Here is a 16,428-nt window from a genome sequence, read left to right as displayed (position 1 = left end):
TTTAGCGAAGGAGCAGGGGCCGGGGTAGTAGGTCTCAAAGCTTAAGTGACTCTTCCACTCAGTGTATGGATAGACCCCCAGACACGGACAAGAAGGTAAGACAGCCTTAAGATCTTACCCTCTCTATGCCTCCCACCCACGATTGTGACTCCATCAGAAACATACGCGCTCATTGTTACATGCTCACACTGTGGAGGTACAGGCAGATACACAGTATAAACTTTGAGCAGCAGTTAAAATGAATGTTGGAGAATTGCATTTACGACAAACTTGAAATGTAGTTTTATTCATTTATTTTTAGCTATTTCTATCCAGATGTCCCAGAAATAAAAAAGGCCTCGCTCATATTACGTGATTTTAACGCGTATGAGTTTGCAGAGCAATTTGTGGACAAGCAGAAGGCAAATGAAACGATGCTTTGTGGCGGGTCAGTGTAGTCATGTTGCATATTGATCTGTTGGATTGGCTGTCCTGTAAATTTGTTTTTTACATAAAAGTTGGTGTAATAAAATCAGAAAATGTTTTGTTTTCCCTTTAATATATTTCTAAAAGGAAGAAAAACCAGTGGGTTTTTTTTAAATACCACTGGTATGGGGGTGCTATCCCTTATACACTGTTGTTGTTTTTTTAAATATCTATTTATTTATTTATTTATTTATTTTCAAAGAGCCTAATACACATACAGCTAAGTAGGGCTGCTCAATTAATCGAATTTTAATCTCGATTACGATCTGGGCTTTCAACGATCATTAAAAATGACTGAGCCGATTATTAGCCCCTCCCTCGTGCTTTACTCTCGCGCTGCTCCGTGTGGCAAATCGAGCGCACCTCTCTGCATTTCGAACAGGTGTCACAACAATTAAGAGCAGCGGTCCCCAAAGTTTTTTGCGCCACGGACCGGTTTATGCCCGACAATATTTTCATGGACCGGCCTTTAAGGTGTCGCGGATAAATACGACAAAATAAAACTAGTACCGGTACCGAAAAAAAGAAAATTTATTCATAACACACGTGAAAAGACCCAGGAAAACCGAGTAAACGATAAAAACGATAACAAAATAATGCTGAAAACCGATAAAAACCCTGAAAACCATATATTTCACACCTGAGCCTCAACTCTCGCGGCCTGCTACCAAACGACTCACGGACCGGTACCGGTCCGAGGCCCAGGGGTTGGGGACCGCTGATTAAGAAGACCCGAGGGAAGCTCGGAAAGCTAAGCAGAAGTTATTTGGAGAGGAGAGTGACTGCCGTTGGTTGAAAAGAGAGGTAAAAAAAAAACTTCAGTGGTGTGGAAACATTATGGGTTCGTCAGACGTGGATCAAATAGACATAGTGTGTAAACTTTGCTACTGTGTCGTAGCTGCACCACAGAGCAACACTGCAAAGTTCACTAAACATAGATGTTTACATTTTTCATTTATTTTTTATATTGCAAACATTTGCACTGTTATCAGTATTTGCACACTATTTTATATAATTTTTTTGACAATCTTTAAAAGTCATTATTCAATACATTGTTATTGTTAAATAAATATCATCAAATAATCGAGATCTCAATTTCAGTGAAAATAATTGTGATTATCATTTTTGCCTTAATCGAGCAGCCCTACAGCTAAGTACACAGCTGAGCAGGTAGTGTTTTTCAAAATGACCCCATTATCTCCCCTTTTCTCTAAAAAGTCCAACATACCAAATTTGAGCTCAAAATTAAGTCTGTTGTACTATTATGTTTGTATTACTACATGATGAAATTGATTAAAACCCTAGCTACATTTTCCATTGAAATGGATGACTGATGGCCTTGAAAGGAATGGACTTGGTATTTTTTCTTCATTTTTAATCAGTGCTTCTCTGAAGAAAAACTCATGGATTTGATTTTTTTTTTTTTTGATAGCATCTGAGCTTGACTGTAAAATGTATTTTTCTTTTTTTTTGTGTCATATCTAAAAACTCATCACTGTTTTCTACTATTTCTCTAAGCATGTCTTTTAAAATCACCAAATTAGTTGAAGCTGATGTCCTATTGAGTGATGAAATTGTATTTCATAGATCACGCAGCTGGGATGGCTGAGCTCCTCTGTGCCTACCAGTGATAACAACTTTAATGAATGTGAGATTAGTGTGACTTAATAACTCACGGCTGTTAGTTGAACATGTAATCACAGGCTGTGTGAAATCTGGATTTTTCAGTCAGTGTCAAGTCATCAATTCTACTTTTTGTTTGTTTGTTGTTGTTGAAGAAATGAACTTGGCGTGTTTGTCTGCAGTTGAAACAAAAAACTGTCAGTAAGATATTTAAATATTTACAGTTTAATAGCACAATAAAATTTACTTAAATATTCAATAAACAGTTTATCTGCCCTTTTTAAAGTTGTACAGATTTTATTATCATTCCCTCTAAACTCTCCAGATCCATGTCCTGTTATGATAGTGCTTTAACTGTGGATTTATCCTCGCATCTTTGATTGTGCTTATCACCGGGAAGAGTTTAGCAGTCCGCAGTGATTTATCAAAACAACGACTCCTGCTGCTCGATGGTGTCGGTGTTGGTGAAGGACTCATTGGATAAAACAAACAAGAACAAATGCTTAACATACTCAGACACTTAAAGCTGTTGTGTTTATGTGTGCATGACTGAAAATACTTTAGGAATCTCAGCCTGTCAGCTCACCACAGAATCACTATCTGACATGAATGAAAGCAGTTTAGAGGTGCTTCAGCCAGTTGAATTGTTTCACGTTTTTAATCGGGGTTATCTAACACCATTGCACAGATGAAGAGCAGATATTGTTCCAGAATAACAGAATAATTTTATATCCTAAAGCAATTTTCATTGCCGGGAGAGCCTGAAGCGCACACATTTAGTTTCTGCATCAAAGACTGTGAACTTTGGACTTTTTAGATGTGGAAAAAATGATTTCAGTGTCCAGTTATAACTATTAACTTAAACTGGTTCGTATTTAAAGTCTGTATCAACAGAAAAGTAAATGAGCTGTGGAAATATAAGTGCCAATCCAAAAGTTATTTTTCTCTGAAGGTAAAAGCAGAAAAGGAAAGAATTTATTTAAATAGACGTCATTGTGTTTAATCTTGAAACCCCCGTAAGTGTTTCAAGAATGCATACAGGAGAATTAATGAATGCATGTTAGAGAAAATCAGCTCGGTAGATTATGTTAGTGACGGTGTGCTGCAAGCACTTTTTGATGCTTTGAATTTTCACTTTTCTCCTGTTATTGTGTTTTGTTTTTTTAATACAGAGGGGGGGAAAAGAGAATATATTTTAATTGTGTTAACTTGTAGAAATTTGTGGCATCAGAATTAGAATTGTATGGCACATTTTGTGTGTGTGTGTGTGTGTGTTTGGCCACGTACTACTCGGTCCCACTGCCCTGGCTTTTGTTAATACTGCCTTATTAGCATTAGAGTATCCCCCTCCTTGCTCTCTTGCACACATGCGCACATAAACACACCATCCCCATTCCTGGGTCAGAGATCAGTATGCTCAGATTTGTGAGTGTGTGTGCGTTCACATGCCTTTGTTATGTGGTTTGGAGGCTCAGATGTATACCCACCTCATGCTAGACCCTGCAATCAGCCAAGCTCCCCCACGCTGGCCGCATAGAAAAGGCCCGCAGGAAACACACACATCCATACGCACACAATGGCTGGTCAGAAATCCTGCAGGAAACTGCACAGGGGAATTCCTGCTAGGCCAGGCCGGATTATTTTCCCCTGTACTTCCTGTTCCTCTCTTTCTGCCCGTCTTCTCTCGCCTCTCCTCACCCCCTGCTCCCTCCCCGTTTGCGCCCCCCCCCCCCAAAAAAAAAAAAAAGACGATGTCCTCCTGAGGCTGTTGTGCTGAATTGTGAAGCCATAAAATATGAAACTACATCAAATTATTAACAGACAATAGTTTCTCTTCCCATAATTGGTACCGGCATTTTCTATATTAAATAAAACGATAACATGTTACATTTTAAATAATTAATTAATGCATTAATACTTGTTATGCGCGTTACAGCAACGAAAAGTGCCAAAATGTGTGCGCCTCATAGGGCTGTTTGTTTTAACGTAGCTGTACTGAAACAAATTGGGTAGTGAGCTTTTTATTTAAAACTGTAGTGTAGATAACCAAATTTAACATGATTAAATGTTGAATAATTACAGACTGTTGATTGGAAAACAGAAGTAATTTGAAGAAATGAAAAATGTATGTGAAATGAAGTCAGATGAATTGATAAATATTAATAATAGAGTCTGAATTTCAATACACATAGATGTAGCGAACAAGGGAATGGAGGTTTCTGTGCTTGTATTCTGCAAACTGTGAAGAGACAGAAGGAAAAGTGTTTGTCTTTAAAAGTGAATCTCTCTCTTTGGGGGCACGTGATCAGCATTCGACATAGACGGAGAGGATTTCTGCCCACTGCTGAATTGTTCATTGTTCAGGGGTTTGTTGATAAATAGATGCACTCATCATTACCCGCCACCACTCATATTTACCCCACACAGTCTCAAAGCCCTCTCGGACATGTCAAATGATCAGGCTGCCAGCGGTCAGCGTTAGAGAAAGAGGGGACAGAACATGCTGAAAGGCTTTGTCTCTGCCTGTATAATCAATTGACCTGATTGATAAGAGTGTGTCAGGGTAACATTGTGCATTTGTTGTGTTTCCCACGCCCAGTGCTGTGGGCCTTCTGTGTGTGTGTGTGTGTGTGTGTGTGTGAGAGAGAGAGAGAGAGTGTGTTATCCGACCCTCTTGGCTCAGGCTCTGTCCATCAACACCTACCTCTGGAATGTTAATGAAAAACAAAAAGGGAATCCCAAAGAATTTACCTCTTTCTCTCCGTCACTCTCCCTCTTGCCATAATCGTAACATCTTTGTGTTGCGGCAGAAGCAGCGTGGATCATTTGTTGTCTGTTTTAAATCGCTACCTCTACCCTGTATTTCTGTTTGTTTTTGCACTCTTTATAGCCAGTGTGAAAGCTAAAGCACATTTCTTCAGGGTAGTTGCAAACAGCTGGTTGATATCTGGAAAAATGGCCAATGAACCAGCATCAGTTGTGATAAAATATAACTGACTTATTGATTAATAAATGGTGGTTAATTGGTTTCCTGTAAATATAAGCCCAAATGAGGGGCCATTATGGAAATGAGACTGGAATTATTAATTATTATTAAATATTACTAAACCCCATAAACAGTGTTTGGCCAAAAGAGCTGTTTAAAAAAACTGTGTTTCTCAAAAGAGCATTTCAAGTTACAAAACTCAAATGAAAAATTCAGAGGTGATCTTATGTCTGAAGATATAAAGCCTTGGTAAAAAGCTGTGACATGTGATACTGAAAATGTAGGCGAATCTGTTTTTAACTACTCCAACTAATAGAAGTTAGGAAATTAATGAAAATAGTCAGGACTGGAACCTGTTTTAAGCTTCAACACATCCTCTGAAATACAGAAACCAGCAGAAGTCCTAACCTCATTAACGGTTAGCATTAACGGAAGCTGGCATGCGGAGATGTCGCACTGGAGCTGCAATCTACTGATTCGGCTGGTGATGTCTGTTAACTGCCACTCGCAGAGGAAGTCTGGCTAAACTGTCACAATCCGTCTCGCAATCAGTCCTCAGCGAAACCCCGGGTGGGGAAGAGAAGGGGGAGGTGCCGATTATGGTGTTTCGGTGTTGTTGTGACATCGAACATCCCGAGCATGTCGAGTCGTCTCTCAGGATCGCTGCGTATTTTCACCAAGAGTATACCTCCAAGAGTGTGTGCGCGCGCGAGTGCACGCACGTGAGGCTACGTCTGCTAGTACACACGTACAGAAAAGTGTCAGGGTGCGGGGCGTGCATGTGAGGTGTAAATGCACTGGCACCCAGCCACCACCTCAAGGGTGCGAGAGAGGGGTGGCGGTGTGTGCGCAGGTTTGTGAGGGTGTAAATTGAGCTGTGATGGCCCAAGAAAAAGGATATGATTGGGTGAAGCGACAAGACCTTGCACGCATCAGCACGAGCGCAATGCTCAGCTCTTTACCGCAGCATGCTAAATTGTTGTTGCCTCCTGGTCCCCTTTTATCTCTCTTCCATCACTCTCTTTGTTTTTTGTGGATCGCCAGGCTTTCATCTCAGATTGAGTCTTTGAAATGCACTGCGGCTTCTTTCTCTGCCTCTCTTCGCTGAACACACATGCACGCCGACTCGGTCTCCTCCACTTAGGTGCTTACATCCCATCTCATACATTAGCTTTTCCGCCAAGCACTTTTAAAAAATGGTCTAAAATGTCCCCATAATCATTTTTTTTTCTTCTTGCCATTTTTAGTCTTTTCCTAGTGTTTCAAATATCTAAAGAACTAAGGTTCTTTTTTCTGGCTTTGTCCTTATTTCTTTCCTCCATTCACTCATGTGCTGAAAATTTTCACTCATCTGTTTTCTCTTCCCTCCCCTCCAATTTCAATCAGAAACATAAGGAGCGAGACCGACACAAACCAAAACACAAGAAAACCTCCATGGACATGTCCCCCTCCCTCATCCTTCCGAACATCATGGTCCCAGAGAAGGTGAGAGCACCCCTCCTTTGTTTTGGTGATTAGTAACATGTGATTAAATATTAGAGTCAGAGTGGCTTACCTTGATTTATCTTTGTTAAACTCTTATATTCCTAAAACATCCTGTGGCCTTGATGTATTTGCTCGTATTTTTCACTCATCTTTTTCATTTGGCCGTGTTTTTGATAATTTCCCTTCCTGTTCCGCTGTTTTGATTTTCTTGTCCTCCCTTTTTCTGCCAATATCCTTTTTTTCCCATCATTGTCCCACCCTCCCTCCCTCCCTATTCATTTATTTATTTTTTTAACCTTCTTACAGACCTATAACAGTGGCAATTCAGGGGGAGGTGTCTCCTCTCTGCAAGCGTCTTCGCAGAAGCGATTAGATGACAGCGCAGCACGTTTTACCAACGCCAACTTTCAGGAAGTGTCGTCTGCTCACTCTGGCAGCAGTTCCAAGGACGCCTTGGCTGCAGACAGCGTCAAGGCTGCGACTGAGGTGAAGAACAAGAAGAACAGCGGTGGAGGTCACACGGTGGGACCGAGGGGCGGCCGCAAGTCTCTCACCTCCTCAGGGAAACCCCTCCCCTCTGCTGTGGTCACCATGGCAACTTCCTCTACATCTGCCTCAGCTTCAACTGGGCCTTTCCATCAAGGTGAATTGATGGTTGCAAATGGATCTCAATATTTCTCTCCCCCCACACATGGCAGTTAGAAAAGTGAGAATGCAGCGATGGCTCATCTGGTATTTTTACCCTGCACACCCACAAGAAAAACTGCAAATGCATTAAAATTGCAAAGCGTTATTTAAAACCTGAATGAACTTTTGATTCTCTGGTTTTATGGGTCCGCGTGTGCTGTGTCATTGACTGGATATCAGTCGGGCACCAGACTTTTGTCTCTCGCCGTGATAAGACTGTTTTGTCTCGGCTCTGTAATCTGGGGCCCCGTCTGAGAACAGCCCCACGCACACAAACACAGGCCGACGGAACATGTGGGGAGGTCATGGCGTGAAAGGAGTCACTGTTCACTCCTGTGTGCTCCTGTGTTTTGCGCTGTTGCAGCCTTGAAGCCCTTGTCAGTTGTGTGTTTTTGTCTAGCAGAGAAATTGTGCATTGTGTGCGCTTTCAAGAAACTGATGCAAGGGAGGGCTGCTTGACGAGGAAGGGCTGACTGTAGAGCAGATAGAGAGCATTTGAACTGATAAAATGTCTATTTTTGTTATCTTGTTTCTGTCGCTCTCAAGATGATCAAAAGGAGTGTGTTCTGGAAACTTGTACAGCTCTGATGTGTCATGTCTCTCCTCTCTTTGTTCATTCCTGTCCCACCCGTCTTTCATCCACCCAGGCCTCCTGTTGACCAGTGCCAGCAAGACCCCCTCTGCCCCTTCCTCCTCAGACTTCCTAAGTTTCACAGATTCATCGTTGCGTCCCGGTGGTGGAAGTACCTTCTCCTCCCCACCGTCTTTCAGCAGCTGCCTTGTGAAGCCAGGCTCAGAGGGTGGAGCTTCAGAGGGAACTACAACTCTCTTTGGTTCTCTTATGTCTGCAACCACAGCTTCAGCAGGTGCCACACTTCTTTTTCTTTAAAAAAAAAAAATATATATATCATTTTTGTTTAACTATTAAAAACATGTAACAATCACATTAACCAATGGGAAACGCTGTTCTTTCTCATCATTGCAGTGGGTGGAAAGCTGTATGAGAATTCCCACAGTCACACAGCGAGTGAGACAACAAGCCTCGTTGGGTCCACTGGCTACAAACGGCCTCAGCCCTCGAGCTCAGGACTGGGGATCAGCGGAGCAGCCGCAGGAGGAGGGGAAGATGGGGTAAAGAAGAAAAAGAAGGGCAACTGGCGAAACAGATTTGGACCTTGCTTTACCACAGATGTGAAGCCTTCTGAGCCCGCACCCTCCCTAACTCTCCCCACCACCTCCACCGCCAACACCACCTCCTCCTCCACCGCCTCGCCTTCCTCCTCTTCGTCCTCAACGCTCTCAGGTCGCCCATGCTTAGTTTCCAGCAGTGGATTAGGGGTTGGGGTAGGAGGAGGATCAGGAGGTGGAGAGAGGGGGCTGGGGGTCATGGGCGTGAGCGGTGGGATTCAAAAGTCGCCGTCACTCCTCAGGAATGGGAGTCTGCAAAGCAACAGCAGCTCTACAACCACTGGGTCAGGTAAGGACGACTGAGAAATGTGACGTACAGCAACGTTTCACAACCCCTTTTAGAGTTTCGGAGACTTGAAGCCCGTCTGTCAGTTCTCATGACAGAATTAGCTTTATAGTTTTGCTGTAGCTGAGCGAATAATGAAATCAATTTTGGCAACTGAAATGAGGAACCATGCTGGTTTCATTCAAGATCTATGGGGTAGTTGTGACTTGTAAGACCCCATTGTGCTCTCCAGTTTCATTACAATGATCAAAAGGAAAGTAGTTTGTGTGAGGCATTGTTGCAGCACGTTTTCCAGCTGCTCAATGTTGCAAAGGTGTATGAATGTAACACACCTGGGCAGCATATTTTAAATATTGACAATCAGAAATGGCCAGAACCGGTGACACCTCCATGTTTGTGTGTAAGAGTGTGGGTCTGTGTGTTCCTGCACACACGCGGAAGTGGTCTGTATGCTTTCTTTTTTTGTTGTTGTTTTTTTACTTTCTCATCATGTGTTCAGTTGCTTGGCAGCTGTCTTTATGCTTTGGAGTTTCCCTGATGGAAATGGCTCAGCACAGCCCGCACATCCCACATCTCCCTTTTCTTCCAGAATCATCACCCTTTTGTTTCTCCCTCCTGCTCTCAGCTGCTCGCACCTACCTGCCTTCTGCATACAGAACCAACACTCACCTGTTGATGCTGTGTGCAGCTGGAGCTTTTAGTGCTGACACCCATACACGTGCACGCAAAGAAAGTGGACATGGTGATTTAAATTCATGCTACGGATGAATCCACTGATTAAGCTCAAATCCGTTGCTGATCACTAGGCTGACTTCTGTGAGTCTTTATCTCATATTTAGGATATTTTTGATTTAAGCTTTTCTAAATTGTCCTTTTTTCCCCCACTAGAAGTGATCGTTTCGAGTGATTGATTAGCCCTACATCTGTTCTTGACCTGTAGCTTTAAAACTTGTAGCTGTGATGAGTATTGGACATTGCAGCTCAGCACCAGATGGATTGGACTGCAGCGTTCACAGAAAGCGAAGATTCAGGAGTAATTATGTTGTTTGCAACAGAGCAATTTGTAAAATGTGAAAAATGATGAGATTCTGATCAGAAATGTGTTGCTAGGCATTGGATGGTTGGCGGTCTTGATTTGCATTGTGTGTGTAGGAGTCGTACTTTTAATGGGAAAGTTGTATTCTTGCAGCTCTCTGCCTGAATCAAACCAAAATCGTAACCATTCAAAGCTTAAGTGTGTTAAAACTATAGTCTTCACAAATGCTCATCTTCTGTTCTGCATTCAAAGGTGGGTTTACTTTATATTCTAGTTGTTTTGGTCATGAGCGGGTGAGTCAGAGGACTGGTTCTGTTTGCTTTCTGAATTTTTAATTTTTTGCAGCAGGGGTGGTTGAGCTTGTTTGTGATTCCACATCCATTTTACTTTCTGGTTCTTTTTCCTTGAGCAGTTGGGGGCATTTCGGAGTTCAGCTGGTGAGAGAAGATAGGGCAAACAGTGGTGGTTATGTATGACTGTGCATCATACGTATGCGACTGTGAGAAATTAAATCATGTGTTCTTCTTCCTACTGTAAATATTTAGCCAGGGGTTAATGCAGGGCAGTAATGGGGAGGATCTTGGTGTTTATCTCCCCCTCCTCTGTCCTGTCTGCTGACTCCACCGTGCTGATGGATAGATAGTTAGCCTGATAAATATGTGGTGTTGGGTGGGGAGAAGCAGGGGGTGAGATTTTGGCTGGGTTAATGTTTGATGGCAGCGGGGTCACCGATGGGACGGACAAGCTCGCAGTAGTTTTGGTGTGTGGGGGAGGAGAGACGCTGGGTGAAGCAAAATTTATTCACACTGGTGAGTATGTATGTATGTATGTATGTATTTAAAGAGAAGGAAAAGCAGACAAGAAAACAAAAGATATCATTTAATTCCTATATTTATTAGCTAATTTATGAGATTATTTTTAACCCTTACACTTTTTTAAAAATGAATTTCCTCAATTATCAGCAGCTTGGTGTCACCTCTGCAGAGCACGTGAGAGGTTGTGAAAGCAAGGAAATACTCTGAGCAGGATTTAATTTAAATAACAAATTAAGCTTAATGTTAAAATATGAGCATGTCTATTATTAAAGTTTGCAGGTGTGTAATAAATAAAGTAACATCAGAAGAAATTATTTAAAGATTCACAAATGTCAGTATTTTAAGGCAGAGCAAAATAAATAAATAAATAAATGTAAAAAAAATCAGTAAATGGAGATTGGTTTGTAATTAGTACTTTTTTGGGGGGATATTGTGTGATATTGTGCCACATCTCAAGAAACAGAGAATTTATTATAAAAAAGGACTGCTAAATGGCTCACATTAAAGAAAAAAAATACAATACACACACACACTCAAAATATATTAGATTATGTTGGGCAGCATAGAGAAAGTACAGTTGATATGAAGGCAACGTCTACCAAACAACACATTTAAAAATAATATATATATTTTTAATGTAAATCAGAATATTTCCAGGTTTTTCACTATTAAACTGTAGCAAATGAGTTTCTAGTGTTTAAAAAAAAAAAAAAAAAGTAGTTTAGAGACCTGAATATGCTTCTTCTTATACTTATTGTGGAAACTGTTAAATTTAGTTTGCCGTTGTTGACTCTGAAACCGACACGCCTTTATCAGTCTCCCACAAACCCATGTACGTTTTCTGATGCACACACTCGTGCGTGTTACAGTTGCTGTCCTCGATTTGGCTCTAAATACACGCCTGTTTATCTTTGGTGGTAGAAAATTGTCAGAAAAACAAAAGGCTTTCTGTTGCCGAGACGTTTGTCTTTACATAAACATCTCCACGTTTAAACTCTGATGAAGTAACTGTCTGCAGTCTTTGGGAAAACAAGCTGCAAGGCTCCAGGAGAAAAGACACTGAATCAGACGTTAAATAACAGAATGTGATGGCATGCACTTTGTTTAATTTAATGTCATCTTTTTTTATGTTCTGCATGTAGGCAACACAGATTTCCTCGTGAGATAATATCGGCTCGAACTAATCAAGGTGGATGTTTTTCAAGCTTACAGGCGTAGTGAGCAGGAAGGGAAAGGGAACAGGAAAGCTGGGCGATGGAGGCTGTTGTGCTTCAGGGGCTTAACAGTATTGATCATACAAATGGGTTATAAGTTTTACAAGCTCAGGTTTGTTTGTGTGTAAAGAAATATAAATAAATATATATTGTTTTGTTCTTTGTCTTCTTTTGAAAGAATCTTGCCATGAAAAGCAGTAATTAAATCTTAAAGGGAGCAAAAATACAGGTTAAGGTTAGCAAGTCCTCGTAATGAACAGCAGCTTTGTTTTGGATGGCCCTAATACATGTTTTTCAGATTATTCATTCATTCATTCATTCATTCATTTAATTGTCAGCTCAGCCCGAGAAGTGTTAAACCTCTGGTCGATCTTGTAATCTACTTTTTGGCTAATTCCTGTGAATCAATAAATTTGGAGCAAAAAGAAAGAAAGAGTTTAGGAATTATAATAATTGTAGATGTTGAAAATATAATTGGTGTGCACGAGTAATTCAGTGTACATGAATTTAGTGTACTTGTTAAATTTGCGGGAATATTTTCATTAAAATTTTATGAGTTTGGGGAAAAACTTGGGTTTAGTTTTGTGATCTAATTCAGGAAAATAAATTAAACCCTTTTTTTTTTTAAAGTGAAGATAAATAATGCATACACGCACTGTGACACATAAATGACATTCAATTTTGGGACATTTAAATTACCCTCTGTATTATTATATTATAATGGAAATTTGAATTAAAATGAACCTTTTCCCCCCTCCTCTTGTTTCCTGCACTGTTTTTGCACCATCCCTTTGTGTGTAACCCATTTCATCAATGGCATTAGCTAAACTCTGATGAATTGTTGGTTTGGCCTCTAATCCAGCTGCTAAAAAATCTTGCAGGAGCTCATGCCCCCTGAGTCTCAGCAGCCCTGCTTTGGGTATCAATTTTTCTGGTGCATATTACAAAGTGTTATAAATAGTATGTAGGCCCATGTAGTGTGCTATCTCTCTCCCTCTCCCTCCCTCCCTCCACCCCTCCCCTCCTGGCACAAAGATCTCTTGTTCCCCCAGTGAATGCGTCCTGCCCTGAGCCATTCAGGCTTTTGTGGGCCTGAGGGGCCCCTCTCTCTCCCCCCCTCCTCTGATGGGGTCAAAGGGGGGCAGGGGCAGGGTTTATCCCTAGTTAGTGGACGAGCACAAGGGTGTGTGAGGGGAGGAAAGAGAGCGAGCAGGAAGATAAGAGAGCGCAGTGTTTTTTTGTGGATGTGTTAAAATACAGGAACATGTATGCGTGGGTGAATTACAGCAGTTTATATTTTAACTATAATATATAATTGTTATTTTTAATATGCATATGGGTAAAATTGGTGTGTTTTGTTTGCAAGACAAAGAGCACAAAAGGGAAGAACACTGTTTCGTCTCTTATCCCTCATCTCAGTCCTTAAATATTTGATTTTAAGTAATTTGTGGTGTGTGTGTGTGTGTGTGTGTGTTTCTGTAATTATTGCAGTTGAGGTTTTTTTTTATGACTATAAAGACACTAAACTATCTTACTGCATACAAGCCTGCATACTGAACCGTTCATTACATTTGTTGAATTTATTAATGACACATTACATTTCTAACAGATCTGCAGTTTGTTGAAACTTTAATTTCCTTATTTCTGTTTCTCTGGTGATTCCCCCCCCCCCCCCCCCCCCCCCCCCCCATTCATTCGCCCTGTTTTTTTTTTTTTTCTTTGTTGTTGTTTTTTTATTAAAAAGGGTCAAATGAAGTCTATTTAAGACGGGTAACAAGAAATATATTTACACTTACTGCGCAAGTGCGTGACAATTATGAAAACAAGATAATGGCGGTAAAACAATGAATAATTATTCTGAGAAAAATCGACTGTTAAAAATTTAATGATGCTTTCTAAGTCAAAATTGACTTGTATAAAATAACTGCATAGTCTGCATACAGTGTGTAAACCAAAATAAATTGTATGTACCAAAAATCAAGGCCGGTGTAAAATTTTAAAGCAGTCTGTTATTCAGACTTTTAGACTAGACGCTAAAAGCTCACATGTTCCTAGCACAAGTACTTAATACCATTCATGTAACCCATGACGATGTGACAGCGAATCATCATACACGGCAGCAGGGCACAGAAATGTAGATCTCCTCTACTTTTGCTAAACTCTTTGTTTAATCATCTTAATAAACAGCTTATTTCTCCCCAGGTGTTTTCTCTGTTGCCGATGGGTCCTCATCGGGGACGGGAGCCGTCACCATGGGCGGAGCCAACTCGGAGTTGTCACAGCAACAGCAGCCCACACCTTCTCTAGCCCCTCCCTCTCCATTCACTGCCACAGCGCCGCTAAACAGCACGGCATCAACACACGTGAGTCTGCGCTACAACCTTTCTACACTCACGTATATGGAAATACACGCTCATCAAACCCACCATAACGCACACTCTGTCTCTCACACACACACACACACACACACACACACGCGCACACACAGTCTATTCAGCGCACACACAGTCTATTCAGCACCCTCTACATCTGCCCATTCATCCACATCTTTGGCATCTTTGAGCTGAAGTGCAGATAAACTGTGGGAATACAAATAAACCAAAGCACACTAATTAAACGTCTTCCGCACCAAATCTCTCAGCACTATTGTTAATCCTCCGCACGTTAATTGTGTGTGAAATGTGTGTTTCCCGACCTTGTGCGCATTGTGTTGTCTCAGCTCAGTTATTCTGTAGCCAATGGTGAGGCTGCACCTGTAGAGGGTCGCTGTAGCTCATTCAGAGCACAAAAATAAGTCTTCTTAACATTTCAACTACAGCCTAATTAGTTTTTCCTAAGTCTAGCGAGCGAGGTCTGTGAGGAAATACTCGAGTTATTTTTATTAATGAAACTGATAGAAATCTGTTTTTGTGACACAGAGGGAACATTGATAAGTCATCTTTTTTTCCCCTTTTCTTTTTGAAAGCGAGTACACATTCAAGTTCCTCTATAATGAAATACTAGACAAACCCACCAAGGCTCTGTGTTGTTATAATATGCCTGCACGTTTATGATTTTTATCATGTCACTCAATGGGGAGAATGGTGACGGGGGTGGGGGGGCTTCTGGGCCAAGCTGGGAAAGCACTCATTCACAATACATTATGTGAGAAAGTGGAGAGAAATCAAGGCTGCGTAATTAAAGGAAATCATTCCCATCGTGAAACATTTAAGGATTTTTCTTTTTTTTTTTGTGGGGGGGAATAATGGAATGGAAATAAAAATGGTAAATTTTTAAATGTATTTCCATTTAAACCTCATATATAAAAGCAGCAGTTAAGCACTTTGAATGAATTATCCAAGACCTTTCTCAATATTTAGGCTTTTCTTCATTTTCACTGTGCACTGCTGGCTCATATAACCCTGATATCCAGTTTTAAGGTTGTTGCATCCAACGTGATCAACTTGGCCCCTTTCAAAGCACCTATCTCCTAGAAGGGTGCAGCTCTTCTTCAATCACTGACCCCAGTGTCCGTTATTTCAAAACGTCCCCAAAGTCTGCATTCTGTCTCTGTCCACCCAGCCCCATCTTTCTCCCATGTCCACTTACCACCTCTCTTTCGCTTTCTTTCTCACACACACACTTTCTCTCACCCTCGACCTTCCTTCTCTCCGTCCCCGTCCATTTCTCTTCCCCCACCTCCTCCAGTGTCCTGTGATGTAATGACATCTGACAAGCACCACAGTAGGGATGGAAAGATAGATGGTGGGAGGGGAGGGGTTGCAGCGACTGTGTGTTTAGGGGGGTTAGCGCTCGCGCTTTGGATTCACTGGCTCGGCCTTCATCTCACCCTGCTCCTTCTCTGTTCAGCACATATTCTAGAGGACGGGAGGCCCAGGGAAGCACAGGATATCACGCCTGTTTTCTGCATGTATAGAGGAGCTTGGGTTGCGGCTGTGTGCGAGTTTGTGTGTCTGTGAGAGCGAGAGAGAGAAATGAGAAGAGAGCTTCAGAAAGGAAGCATGGGGGCGACTTAATAGAGACGGTTTCTTTTTTCCCCCCACAGTTCTTTTCAAATTGTTTTAAACATGTGTGTTAGTTTGTAAAGTGTGACGCAGGCCTTTGGGCAGCAGACAAGTGAGCGCACACATTCACACACGCACATTTTAAATCGAATTGGGAGTAATTACACAACTATAGAAGGATGCCAACAACAGGCTTTCCTCTCTCTCTGTGTGTGTGTGTGTGTGTGTGTGTGTGTGTGTGTGTGTGTGTGTGTGTGTGACTGGGTGAATGACAGAGACCATTTGCTATTTTCAGTGCGCTAGCAGACTCTTGGCCTACTGTTATTGGCTATCAGCCCAGGACAGAGAAAGGGAGTGCAAGAGAGACTTTAATGAAAAATGAATGTAAATGAAAAATGAATGTTGATGGGAAAGGGGGCAGGATTATGGCACTGGGAGGAGGAAGAGGAGGATGGGGTGGGTGTAGAAAGAAATCTGAAGTCATTTCAGAGGAGGATGAAATGGTCAGAGGGAACCGGTTCCATTTTTGGAAATTAACCTTTAATAGGAATTGGAATTTGCGGGATGATTTTCTGTATTTACACCTACTGTGTGCATAAATTTCTGATATGAGATCATGGCTTTCAGGCTTTTTTGTTT

General features: G+C 41.5%; 1 protein-coding gene across 3 annotated transcripts in view; it reads left to right on the top strand.

Annotated features, from left to right (window-relative positions):
* mllt10 (MLLT10 histone lysine methyltransferase DOT1L cofactor) overlaps positions 1–16,428 on the top strand; it is a 47,468-nt gene that overhangs the window by 17,250 nt on the left and 13,790 nt on the right. For 2 of the 3 annotated variants that reach the window (XM_084939128.1, XM_084939127.1), the window contains exons 7-12: positions 6–95; positions 6,461–6,559; positions 6,866–7,202; positions 7,894–8,112; positions 8,232–8,723; positions 13,988–14,148. In XM_084939128.1, the coding sequence (XP_084795254.1) occupies positions 6–95; positions 6,461–6,559; positions 6,866–7,202; positions 7,894–8,112; positions 8,232–8,723; positions 13,988–14,148 (1,398 nt within the window). The remainder of the gene's footprint in view (positions 1–5; positions 96–6,460; positions 6,560–6,865; positions 7,203–7,893; positions 8,113–8,231; positions 8,724–13,987; positions 14,149–16,428) is intronic. The other variant, XM_084939129.1, reaches the window with a different exon arrangement.

Source organism: Perissodus microlepis, chromosome 9 (assembly GCF_051167445.1).
Source record: "Perissodus microlepis isolate ML-2025 ecotype Zambia chromosome 9, ASM5116744v1, whole genome shotgun sequence".
NCBI classification, from domain to species: Eukaryota; Metazoa; Chordata; class Actinopteri; order Cichliformes; family Cichlidae; genus Perissodus; species Perissodus microlepis.
Note: the sequence above shows the minus strand (reverse complement) of the source record. Positions and strands in the feature narration are given on the sequence as shown.